General features: G+C 46.4%; 1 protein-coding gene across 3 annotated transcripts in view; it reads left to right on the plus strand.

Annotated features, from left to right (window-relative positions):
- The window catches only part of ATG13 (autophagy related 13), a 35,200-nt gene that overhangs the window by 5,933 nt on the left and 16,642 nt on the right, over window positions 1–12,625 (plus strand). For 2 of the 3 annotated variants that reach the window (XM_069091536.1, XM_069091537.1), the window contains exons 2-4: window positions 10,165–10,246; window positions 11,161–11,241; window positions 11,697–11,816. In XM_069091536.1, the coding sequence (XP_068947637.1) occupies window positions 10,178–10,246; window positions 11,161–11,241; window positions 11,697–11,816 (270 nt within the window). In that variant the 5' untranslated portion in view covers window positions 10,165–10,177. Of the gene's footprint in view, window positions 1–9,739; window positions 9,848–10,164; window positions 10,247–11,160; window positions 11,242–11,696; window positions 11,817–12,625 lie in introns of all 3 variants that reach the window. The other variant, XM_069091535.1, reaches the window with a different exon arrangement.

A 12,625-nucleotide genomic window follows, 5' to 3' on the forward strand; every position in this document is an offset into this window, starting at 1 on the left:
CACTCTTAACACATAGTTTGTTATCAAGGCCTATAAGTTTTACCTTTATCTCCTTGGATACTGCCACCACCCTAGTGCAGGCTGTCATCACCTCACAGCTGGACTGTCCCAGTAGCTTTCCAAGGCTCACTCCATTCTGTCCTCCACTCAGCTATCAGAGGGGTCTTCACCAACTGTAGGCCTGCCCATGTCAACCCCAGTAGTTCCCTACCATATCCAGATCAGATGTGAAATCTTGTTTGACGTTCAGAGCCCTTCAGAATCCCTCCACAACCACCCCTTTGCAGTCTTCTTACTCCCCAGCCCCCTCAGTGACCCTGGCTTCGTGTCATTCCTCACAGAAGACCTCCCTCTCTTGCGTCTTTTGGCATTTTCACTGACTCTGCCCCATGCCTGCAATGTTCTCTCTTCATCTCTGCCTCCATTCTTCCTTCCAGTCCCAGATAAAATTCCACCTTTTCCAAGGATGCTTTTTTTGATGCCCCCTCATTTTAATGGCTTTCCTCTGTTGGTTATTTTCATTTTATCTTGTCTGTCTTGTTGGTACCCAGTTGTTATCCGTTATGACAGCAGACTATCGCCAGCACAACGCTCTGCATGTAATAGGCACTTAATGTTTACTGACTGACTGATTAGGAAGAGAACCAGGATCGCCTGACATTCCTTTCTTGTCCCTTGCCCTTTTTCCTTTCTTTCACATAAGTTTTTGGTTTGCTAGTGTAGTACATTATCTTGATTAATGCTGAAATGGACATGACAGCAAAGCCAATTATAATTTGATGGGAGTGTTTATTAACCAGCTGGTGACTGCCTCCCCAGTAGGAAAGACAGCCCTGAGTCTTCTGCAAGGTACATTTTTATAGAATTAGAATAATCTGTTGTTAACAAAATATGAGTTTCTAGTAAAGCCTTGATTACCTAGCAAAAACAAGAACAGACTTGTATCTGGGGTATGTTTCTAGCAACACAGGTGGAAAATTCCCTCACTATTGTGGCCTATCAGGTGGTTTCCAGGGACCCTGGTAGGGGCCCCTTCTGGCAGGTTTAGGGGGCTTTGGTGTATAATTTCTGGCGGGCACTTCAATGCGAACAAGAATGGACCCTTTATTAAAAAGGCCATATGTCTGATCATGCCACCTGACAGGCTGAGCCGGCACCAGCCATGTCTCAGGTACAGCTGTAGCTGTAGCAGCCGGCAAGAGCCCCGATCTGGGGCAGAACCTTAGCTTATAAAGGGGGCCTTCAGTAAGCAGTGATTGGTCAGTACTTGCCTTGAAACTCCCCCAGAAGCCCGCCCACTTCTGTGCAGGTGAGCTGACTGGGGAAAGGGCAGAGACCCAGTGGGGGAGGGCGAAGCTGACCTGGCAGTCTGCTCACTTCCTTGGGGGAGGGGAGATTGTGGGGAAAACCAGGCACAACATTAGCCCTCAAGTCTGTAAGGAAAAAGTTGAGCAGCTTTTCAGTTTCCGTCTCTGGTATGCACCATCTCTAGCCTCCCAAAGTGAATGTGGAGCTCTTGCTAAGTCCTGCCCTCTCTTCATTCAAATCGCCTTTCAGAATGTGGTGACCTTGGGTGAGTCACTGCTCTGGACCTTGACTGAGCAGGTTGGACTTGATGATCTGAGTATAACAACAGCCTTAGTCCTAATGATAGCTTGGGAAGGTTTGCAAAGCACTTTTACATATGTTATATTATTTGACCATCACAGTAGTTCCAGGAGGTGGGTACTGTTATCCCCATTTTACAGATAAGGAAGCCAAAGCCAAGAAACTGAATGGTAAATGTCTGAGGCTGTTTAAACTCAAGTCTTGACACTGTCACCTGAACCACTCTGTGCTTCTTCCCTCCCTCTCTTGTGCCCATAGTCCTCATCATAGCCTTGACCCTTACACTGGACCCCTCTGTACCAAACTGAACTTTTCAAACACTGGCCTCAGTGACCTGGCCTCTCCCTTTGTTGGCTCCTGTCAAACACTAGTCCCTGGGCTGTTTCCCATCTGCCCCGTCACAGGCCCTCTTTGTCTCCTCCCTTTTCCCAGGCCTCTGCAACCCAGATCCTATTTCTTCCTTGAAGCTTCTTCCTTTCTAACTAAACTGGATCCCTCTTGGACTGGCTTTCCACTGTTTTCTATTTCATACTTTCTGTGCCCCAAACTTGATAATAAGTTTTTGGATTCAGTGTTACGCATATTTATTTCCCCCATAGCACCTAGCACAGTGTTGAGTACATAATAAGCATTTCAGGGACATTTAACACCTGTTCTGTGCAAAGTACTGTGCTCAGTAAATACTATTGGGAATTGGGGCAAGGACTTTTAATTGATAGTTTGTGAGTTGTGGATCAGTGGCAGGGAACTTTTCTTCAGTAAAAGGTCACACCCACAGGGAAAAAAAATGAAAGGCCATATACAAACAAAAAGGTGTAGGCCTGCCTTTGTTTTTTTGAGGAACAAACAGAAAACTTCCATCTCACAAAACTTTATTCCCTACCTTCAACACATTTTCTTCAATTCCACACTATGGCTGTTGGCACATAGGGAAAGGATGAAAAGAGGAAAAGCAAAGGAAGGAGAGATTCTTCCCTCTGCTCTCCTCTGTGTGGGATGGTTGAGAGCCCTGGGCTGGAGACTACCTTTCACATAATTGTGTTTAATCCAAAGCCCCAGGTTTCAGTGCCTGAAGCCCTTCCCTGGGGGCCTTCCTTGCCCCCAGGCAAGCCCCGCCCCCATGGCAGTCTGCCTGGAATCTGCTTTTTCTCTCTCAAAATTTCAAATTCATTTTTCGTATATAATGCAATTCTAATTGTTTTAATGCAGAGTTTTTATTAGTGAACTGCTTGCCACCTCCACTTTAAGGTGAACACCCTTTGAGAAGTATGTATAACTTTAAAATGGGCCAACAGTAGAAAGAGCACTGGATTTGGAGTCAGAGAACCTGGGTTCAAATCCTGGCTCTGTTGCTTTTTCCTGTGTGACTTTGTCAGGATTCTACCACCTCTGGGTCTCAGGTTCCTCATCCGTAAAACTAAGGTAGGTGGTTAGACTCAGTGATCTAGCTGTCTTTCTGAGTTGATTATAAATGGTATGGGAGAGCTGGGGGCAAGGGAAGTGGGGGGGGTGTTGACGTGCCACCTGCCCAGTCATCCTCCCAGCTGCCCCTGCCTTGAAGAGGTGCACACTGGCTGTCCTCAGAGTCAGTCTGTTCACATGTCTCGGTTTTGCCAGTATGTGTGGTAGACTTTCACGCATTACTTTTTCCTGTTATGGTTCTTTTTTTTAGTTAGCACTTCAATACAATATTGAAAAGATTGGCAATGAGCTGCCATTTGTAAAAGCAGATCCTTTTTCCTCGGTTGAGGGCAACACAGACCTACTAATCTAATAGATGACCCCACAGCCAACTTTATGATGAGCCCCTCTGAACTCTAGCTGGGCTGCTCCTGTGCACTGGGGGCCAGTGGGCACCAGGGCATTGCCAGCTTGAACATCTCATTGCTTCTGCCCTTGCCATAGCCTCCAAGAATCCCTTTGTCACCTTCCCACCCCAGGGAACCATTAGAATGGGACTTTAGAAGTGAGGTTGTTATGGGAGCAAATAAACAATGCCATATTTTTTTTTCAGATGTTTGTTCCAAAGGAAATTTTTCCCCAGTTTGTGTATGACCTTTAACAGTTTGGCTTCCTGCAGGAGGCTTTAGGCTGGATTGCTCTTTGTCATGAGGACTATATACAAGATGTAGTCTGGGGCTAAATAGAGATGTTTATTTCGGGGGCAGTAACCACACAAAGCTGGGAATGGGCGTTTTATCTGTGTACATTGTCATGAAGAAAGGCACTGAGGCTGGTTTCATTTCTTTTAAGTGCTCTATGAATCATTCTCTCAGCATGGAAAGTGGTTAGTGGGAGTTAGGGCAAACAGGTGAGGTTGAGGCTTAAAGGGACCCAGACACATGTTTGTGGAAGCATTGGGATATGGAACAGCTTGTACGTATACTAGGCCTAAAGAAGGAATTTCAGAGAAAGTGAGATTTGATCAGATATAATCATAATGGAGAGAGCTATTAATTTTTCTCCTACATATCTGTAATTATTTGTGGTAATTGGCTTGTGTCCTCACATTGAATAGTTTTAATTTTCAAAAAGGCTACAGGTATCTCAAATGAGATTACATATCAGCTTGTTATCAGAAAAAGGGAAAGGAAATTGAAGAGCTTTCAGGAAAGTTTTGCCACATAATCAAGAGAGTAAGATTTTCAGATACGAAGTCCAAAAGCCTGTGACTAAAAACAGTGACTTGACCCATAAAGTCCTGCCTCTGGGTTGGTTCTAAGAGCGGTCTAAGATTCAGACTCCTGGTCTATTTGTCTCTAAAAGAAAGTACAGTTTAAGGAAGAGTTACCCAGCCCTTGGCCGGCATCCTCAGCCCCCAAGACACTTCCTTTTCAGCAGTGGGTGTTTGGTTGGGATCATCCTCATGTACCCTTGGATGAAAGCTCACATGGCCCTAGGTCTTCTCATCTCCATGCTAAATGTCCTTCGTTTTTTGAGCTGGTTCTCATGACCTATACTCAAGACCTTTTACCATCCTGGTTACCCTCCTATGGACACTTTCCATCTCATCTATGTCTTGTAGGAAAGTTTACCATGTGCTCACTGTGATATACCACAAATGATGGTGTCCAGAAGAGAATACAGAGCTTAGGATAGGGTGTTCCCAGGACAGAGTACAGAGGGACCATCTCCTCACATTGTCCTGCTGGCTCATTGAACTTGCAAGCCCGTAGATCTTTTTCTTTCTAACCATGCCCCCTCTCACCCTTACCATCTGGTATTAAGGCATTTACTTTTTGAATCCAACTGTAAGATTTTACATTTATCCTTATTGAATTTTCTCTTTCTAGGTTCAACCCAGTGCTTATAAAGTCCTTTTGGATCCTGACTGTGTCATCTGGAGTGTTAGCTCTTTTGTGTCATTTCTAAACTTTGTGACATCTGTTCTTTTATACAAGTCATTTTAAAAATGTTGACTAACATAGGACCAAGCACAGATTCCTGGGACATTCCCTTGGAGATTTCTTGCATGTTAACATTGAATGATGAATGGCTACTTTTAGATTCTAGCTAGCCAACCAGTTTGGAATCCATCTAATTATATTATCATTTACATTCTAGACCATGTCTCTTCATATTTTCTACAATAATCGTATGAGATACTTTATCAAAAACTTTGTTAAAATTTCAGTAAACTAGGGGCTGCTAGGTGGCACAGTGAATAGAGCATTGGCCCTGGAATCAGGAGGACCTGAGTTCAAATCCAGCCTCAGACACTTTTTTTTTTGGAGGGCAATTGGGGTCAAGTAACTTGCCCAGGGTCACATGGCTAGAAGCCTCAGACACTTAACATTAAAAAAAAAAAATACCCCTGTGACCTTGGGCAAGTCACTTAACCCCAATTGCCCTACCTTCCCCTCCAAAAAGCAACAACAACAAAAAAAACAGGTAACCAGATCTGTAGTGCCCTACCCTGATTTACTAGTTTATTAGCTGTCCAGAAAAGGAGGGGGAATAAAGTTAGTGTAGCATGTCCTCAAGGAAACTGTAATCTTGGAAGTTGTAGTTGTTGAATGACAAAACCAAAAAGGTGATGTGGCCTGCATGGAGTTAGGGATTCAGAAAGACAGGAAAGTAGAGGGACTGTATGGGGACAGGTTGTGTGCAGGCAGCCCGGTCTGGAGAGGGACAGTTTGAATGTTTGCTGTGTGAGGGGACATCAAGTAGTCAGGAATGCTGACCCCTGGTAGTGAGGAGCCGTGGCAGTATTGTGAGGGAGGGCATGATGCGTAGCATGGTGGAAAGTGCAGGGTGCCTCACATGCTCAGTGTCCTGGGCCCACTCGTGAGGATGTTATTCCTAAAGTGCTTTGTAAATGTGAGCTGTTATTATTGCTGGAGAATAAAGGGGAGAAGACACTGTAGCCAGGCTGCAGTTTGTGTTTGCTTATTTATGTGAAGTCATAGGCCTAAATATAAATCAGAGTGACTATGCTTGGTGTGCCAGTGGTTGGAGGATCCTTAGAATTGATGCCCAGCCCTTCCAGGGGCTGGGGCCCTCAGCTGAGAAGCACTGACTCAGGAGTCCTTCAGTATGGGGAGGATTTATGGGAGGATATGGGCAGTATAACACATGAGAATGGATGGATGGGTAAGAGAAGCCATGTCCTTGCAATAAGAGCTAGAAGTGTAGGGTCCCAGCTGAGGGAGGGGGACAGGGTCTCTTGGCTTCAGTCTCCGAGTTAGACAGGGCTATGCCCACTTCATTTTAGAGGGAAAAAGTGTATTTTTTTTTTCTTTTTGGATGGGCAGGGCGATTGGGGGTTAAGTGACTTGTACTAGGTCACATGGCTAATAAGTGTTAAGTGTCTTGAGGTCATATTTGAACTCAGGTCCTCCTGACTCCAGGGCGGTGCTGTATTGGCTGTGCCTCCTAGCCACCCCCAGGAAGTATATTCTTACCACAAGAGCACTCAACCAAGGCAAACACCTCTGATTACACATGAGGCCTGTGACTTGATGTAACGTCAAGTGTGTGCAACTATAGTTAGTTATTAAACTAGAGGGATGAGGTCACCTCTGGAAAGATCATTCCCCAAAGGGTTTTGGGCTAGTCAAGCGGAGAGCTCCCTCAGTTTTTATAGAAAGCTTTCCTTCCTTTGCTGCAGGGAAGGTCAGTATGTTCTGAGTCTGGGTGGGGGCCCTCTGGATTTTCTAGTGTGACCCTTTGACTGAATCCAAACTTCACAGAACAAATCTCCTTAATAAAAGGATTCCCACCCCTGTCCAAAACAATGCTTTATCTCTGAATGAGAGATAATGCATCTATTAAAGCTGTTAATACAGATACAAAAGTGAAGACTGTCTCCGTCTTTCCAGAGCTTAAATACTGGTAGAAGAGGCATAGAGAAAAGAAGTGATTTGAGAAGGGATGCTTTGGTTTGGAATGGCAAGTGGGAGCTATAGAAGATTAGAGTAAAATGCCTTTTTCAGCTGCACAATTGATTTGATAATTGTTGGGGGAGGGTGGCAATGCAGGGAAGTTGGTAAGATGGTAAGAAGGCCACTGGGGATTAGGAGTCAGGCAAAGCGGGGATTGGGTCCACCTAGTGAAGCTTTCACTGATCAGTAGTAGGAACTAGTGGCAGGCTGGGGAAAGCTTGAAGCCCTGCATGTTTCCTGCCTGCCTGAGGAGTTTTAAGTGGGGTGCCACCATTTTAGGTGACTTTAAAAGATAAGGAATAGAGAATTTGGACCAGTCATCCACCCTCTTTTCAGCTTTAATCTCTTTTCTATGAATCTTTTTTAGGCTTGTGTCCTACTACAGAAAAGAAACATTCAGATGATGTATGCCTGACAATCCCTGATTCCTCACCAAGCAGCCACTCACTTGGCTGCTTCTAGTCTCTTCTTTGTCCCTGTCACCTCCTGATTTGATAGCCTTGTCTCAGTTTCCATCTTCCAGCCAGCCTCCTCCTCTGCCTCTCCAACCCACATGGATGGAAGCTCCCCTGGCTTCCCTTCCTCCACGTTGGGGCCCTGTTTCTACTGGTCCTCTTCTGCTGATTTAATCTGCTCTCATTGCCCTGGATATCACCTCAGCACACCTGACACCTAAAGCTGTCTCCAGGTACAAGCCCCTGAATTTCACTTCATCCCCTGGCTTCCCTCCCAGCGCCTCATTGGCTGACTTTAAACTGCATTCCTCATCTCCCTTTCCGCCAGATCGGTTCTTCATCCTAACTTCCTTATTTCTGATACTTTCACCACCGCTGTCTGGTCACCCAGCCTGAAGCCCAGGCTCTCTGCCTCTGCCCTAACACCCTGGGTGATGACTGGGGCTTTGAAATCTCTTGTACCCATTTCTTTTCTTTCTGTTGCTGTTGCCCTGGATGTGCTGTGCCTCCCAGCTCTGAGTGAGTCCTAGGAGTTCTGGCCCTCACTAGTTTCCTTGCTTCCAGATCCATCCTCAACTGTGCCAGTCAGTGGCATTCCTGCAGCATCCTTCTTTTCACTTTCACTGCCTCCCTCCTGCCCACCTCTTCGGAGTTCTGCTACAGAACCCTATATTCCGAACCTGTCCAGCCAGCTAGTGAGTGTCTTGAGGGCGGGTCTGCATTCAGGTCTTCCCACTCGGGCCTGGCACTCTGTCTGCTAGCTCCCTCCTGATGGTCTACTGAGATTTCAAGCCAGTGTTCAAGGGTTGTATTCTCTTCTTTGATCACTTTAGCAGGAAGCAGTTGCTCTCTTCATTTAATTATTTGGCTGTGGTCTTTTCTCTTCTACTCAGTTTTTGATTCCCTGAGGTCAGAAACCTGCTTTGTGGGTACCCTTAGCACGTTGTAGCATTTCTCTAAATCCTATGTAATTTTAGTTATGAAACACCTTGGTATTGTGGTACAGTTCTATTTCTTCCCATCTGAATTTTTCCTTGTAGTTTCAATTAGCTACCAGGCTCATCTTTATTTCCCGTTATAGAAAATAGCTGCCAGCTTTTGAACAATTGCCGCATTTGAATGTTGCATTAGATGATTTCTCTCTGTGGGAGCATGTGTGAGCATGAGCTTGTGAGATTTTTTGGCCGCCTTTTGGGTGCCAGGCACTGGGCAGGTGTGAGTTGGTGGAGGTGCTGTTTGTAGTAAAGACTGTCTAATAAATTGTGTGCCTGCCAGGGCGGTGGCGGGGGGGGGGGGTGCTTTCCAGCCAGGCCTTGGGGATTCTGCATCGATTCTAGGTCCCCCAGCAAATATAATTTTATGGGATGTATGGAAATTACAGCTTCCTAATTTCTATTCATTCTGTAAATGAAACTCATCAATATTTTGGGAGAAGGTAATTTTCCCTGGGATCCCATGAAAATCAATGCTTACTGTCTCCCAGCATCACAGTGGGTGACATGGAATCTGCCTTCCTCATCTTTTTTTTAAAAAAAAACCTCTGTCCTCATCTGCACACACTGTAGATAACTGTTCGTGTAAATAAGGAGAATTTGAGTTTCTAGGGCACTTTCAATGTACAAGGTGCTTCCCTCTCAGTGTGCCACCACCTGGGGAATGCAGATGTCTCCATTTTACAGAAAAAGCAATGCAAGTTGAGAGAGATTAAGTGAAATGTGCAAGCTGTGCTGCTGGCAGCTGCCAGAGCAGAATTTGAACCTAGACCCCCAGCCCTCTGCTTCAAGTGAGTCGCACTTTGTCCTGCACCCATCACCACTCTGTGTATGTGCATACACATAGAGGTATAGATGGCTGGTCGCACGTGGAACCTCCAGAGCCTGGCATTTCTGAGATCTCTTGGTACAAGTCTTCAGTGACCAGGCCTGGATCTAACCAATCTCTACAAAGACCTATACACACACAGCATGAATAGAGTGAATTTGTAGCAGAATGATTGTTCTGGGCACCTTATTACTGTTCGACTATGTTTGTTGTGTGCTGGCTTTCCCATTGAACACATCTAGGCTTCATCTTTCAGAATTTCGGAAGCCCTTCTCTAGTTGCCCTCAGTTTGTCCCAGGCCACACCCATCGTGCCCCTACAGCTCCATGCCTCAGCACCAGTCTCGGGAGGAGGAAGGCCAAAGAGAGGCTTCTTACTGGACTTGTGACTCACCAGCATGCTCGATCCTTCAGGAACTTGTGTCCGCTCAGCACCTGGGATGATAAAGTGTGTTTTCTCTATTTCTGGCAGATTTGGGTGCTCTGCCTTTGCTGAGAAGAGCACGATGACAGGCCCCGTCAGCCTCCGTGCACCAGGTTGATGTGTTATGTGATCACCGCTCCTTCTGTAAAGTAGAGGGTGGGTGACGGGCCCGGACTGGGCCATGACATGGCCAGTGGGGTGGTTTCTTTTTGCTTCACTTCTTTGACCCAGGTGGACTCTGTTGGAAGGAAGGCGTCTTGGGAGGGGGCGGCCTTGCCAAAAAAGATGATCAAGCAGACACTATTTAAAGGGCGGCTTTATTACTCCCCAACGGAATCTGTGCCCCTCGTCCTTTCCCCTTTTGCCCTTTCCAGCCTTCTCCTTTCCTGTGCAGATGCTGAGGATGGAGCCGTTTCCTTAGAGCTGATGTACACACGTCAGTGTCAAGCTGCAGTCGCTCTTGTCTCTTTCAGATCTGTGTGTGCCATGGACCCTGATCTCAGTTCCCAGGACAGGAAGGACCTGGACAAGTTCATCAAGTTTTTTGCCCTGAAGGTGGGTTGCATCTTCCTGATCCGTTGGTCCCTGAAGCTGTTGGAGATGAGGCACGGCCCGAGCCACACCCGGCAGCTTGCGGCTCTCCCATTTCAGGGGTCACAGCACGAGTTCTGTCTCTTGTACCCAACCTGTGAAGGCCTGGCATAGCCAGGGACTAGCTTCCAGTTTGCCAGTCCCTTGCTCCGGTGGGGGCCGGCTGTAAAGGCCCAGTTCTGGCACAGAGTGTTCCTGTGGGGTGGGAGGGAACACAAGTGTTGAGTGATAACCATGAGCATCTTTTAGGCATCTTCCCTGAAGCACATGCTCCCCCTGACATTCCCTTTTTTTTACTTTGTTTTAACTTCCTGGCCAATGGTAAATGATGAAAGTTGTGTGGGGTGTGTTTTCCTAACTCTTATGTGAAGTTCCCTCATTATTGCTGTGCTCAGCCAATCCAAACATAAAATCTTCTAAAATAGTTTGGGAGCTTTTTGCCATCTGGTCACACCTGTGTGACTGTGCAGCACTTGGTGGTTTAAGCCTGCATGAGTTAATGGCAGTACATATTCACATCCACAATTGGACTTGTATTCTTGGGAAACCATAGCCACCATGTTCAGCTTTCCTTCTGCCAGGTGAGAATATCACTTACTCCGTACTGGCAAACTACAGGCGTTTCCTCTGGTTGGCATTAGACCTCCAAGAGGGTGCACAGTACTCTTCTTCTGATGGTTGGCATTCTCTCCTCTTCTGTCCTTGGGCCTTCTAAGCTCTAGTAATGTCTCTAGTAATTGTAGGATAGGCTGGTTGCGTTGATAGCCTGTCCTCCTAACACCTCAGTGTTTATCAGGAGCCAGATTTTTATTTAAAGACCTTTAAAATCATACACCTTTTAAGCACACACCTTTGGGGTTTTTATTTGCCTTCTACAGACGGTCCAAGTGATAGTCCAGGCACGTCTGGGAGAAAAGATTTGTACTCGCTCATCATCTTCCCCAACAGGATCTGACTGGGTAAAAAGCCTTATTTTTCGTAAGATTATATGTTCTCTTTTTCCCCAGGAAGTAAATTGAAAGTATTCAGAACAGTACAGCTGCTTTGCAGTTTAGTAAGCCAGGATTTGGGGTCACTGATTGAGCAAAGCAAAGCTTGCTCCCCACTCTCCACGCTCTAATGTTGGGTTTGGTTCTTGGCTTCTGGCAGCCCAAGACAAAGGAGATTTAGGAGAGGAGAGCCATATGTTGGGTTTAAAAACAGTTCACATTCTGGCTTGTCCAACTGCACATTTGGAGCTCTACCACCAGACACTCATTTATGAAGAAAGGGGGCTGTTAGTGAGGGTTCTCGCTCACTGCAAGTAGAAGATGCCTTCTCTCTAACAATAGCAAGGCCTCCCTTGCAGCGAAACTTATTTGGCCTGCCTGTGATGCCCCTTTGGACAAGAGCAATGATCCTATTCTTTTTGCAGTTCAACTTGGCCATCAAGGATATTCCAGAGGTCACACATGAGGCCAAGAAAGCGCTGGCAGGGCAGCTGCCCGCCGTGGGAAGGTCGATGTGCGTGGAAATCTCACTCAAGACTTCGGAGGTGACAAGGCAGCTGAGCTACAGATCCTCAGGCCAGCTTGGGACGTTTGGGTCCTAGAGAAATCAGGGCTTCTTGTCTTGTGTGCAGTGACTGAATCCACTGGTCTAGCTCAGTCTCCCCCCTTAGGGACCCGTAGGTAAATAGGGCAGCGAGATGGCCTCGTGCCTAGAGCAAAGCTCTAGGAGAAGGAGAAGGCCCCATTTACATCAGACACTCGACGGGCAAGTCACAATAACCCCCCCCCCCCACACAGATCGGATGTGATCATGTGTCTAAAGTACTTTGCCCCCTTAAAGCGCTGTATAAACGCCGTCATCTTCATTGTTGTCATTGCTGTTAGTCATCATTAATAGCATTGTGTTGTGCCTCCTCCTGGGGAAACAGCGGGGAAAGCCATGCTCAGCCAGGTGCATGAGCACATTTTGGATCTCAGGACAAAGCTTCTCCTCTTATCTTGGATCCCGAGAGAATGCCTAGTAACCACCATTTTTAAAATGAGGGCGCAGGAAGTTTGCGCTCCCTCTAAAGTCAGTGCTGGTCTTCTAAAGTCACTGGCCTGATCCCAGTTTGCTTCTAAACTCGAGCATTTCTGTCCTAGTTTCTCATTGGTCTCCCTTTAAAAAAAAAAAGGTTTCCTTCTGTTTGGATTTATGTGACTCTCCCACTCACTCGGTGGCTGACAGAACACTTGATATTAGTGGGACTGAAGGGCTGCCACTTCAGTCTTCACCCCCTTCTCCTTCATAGCCATTAGGTCCAAGGCTTATTTTTAGGGAGGTTGTTGGGCGGGGTGGGGAGTGTGTGTGTGT

The sequence above is a fragment of the Petaurus breviceps genome, unplaced genomic scaffold, assembly GCF_028583685.1.
Source record: "Petaurus breviceps papuanus isolate PSGF00001 unplaced genomic scaffold, PetGlider_PUasm1.0 188, whole genome shotgun sequence".
Classification (NCBI taxonomy): Eukaryota; Metazoa; Chordata; class Mammalia; order Diprotodontia; family Petauridae; genus Petaurus; species Petaurus breviceps.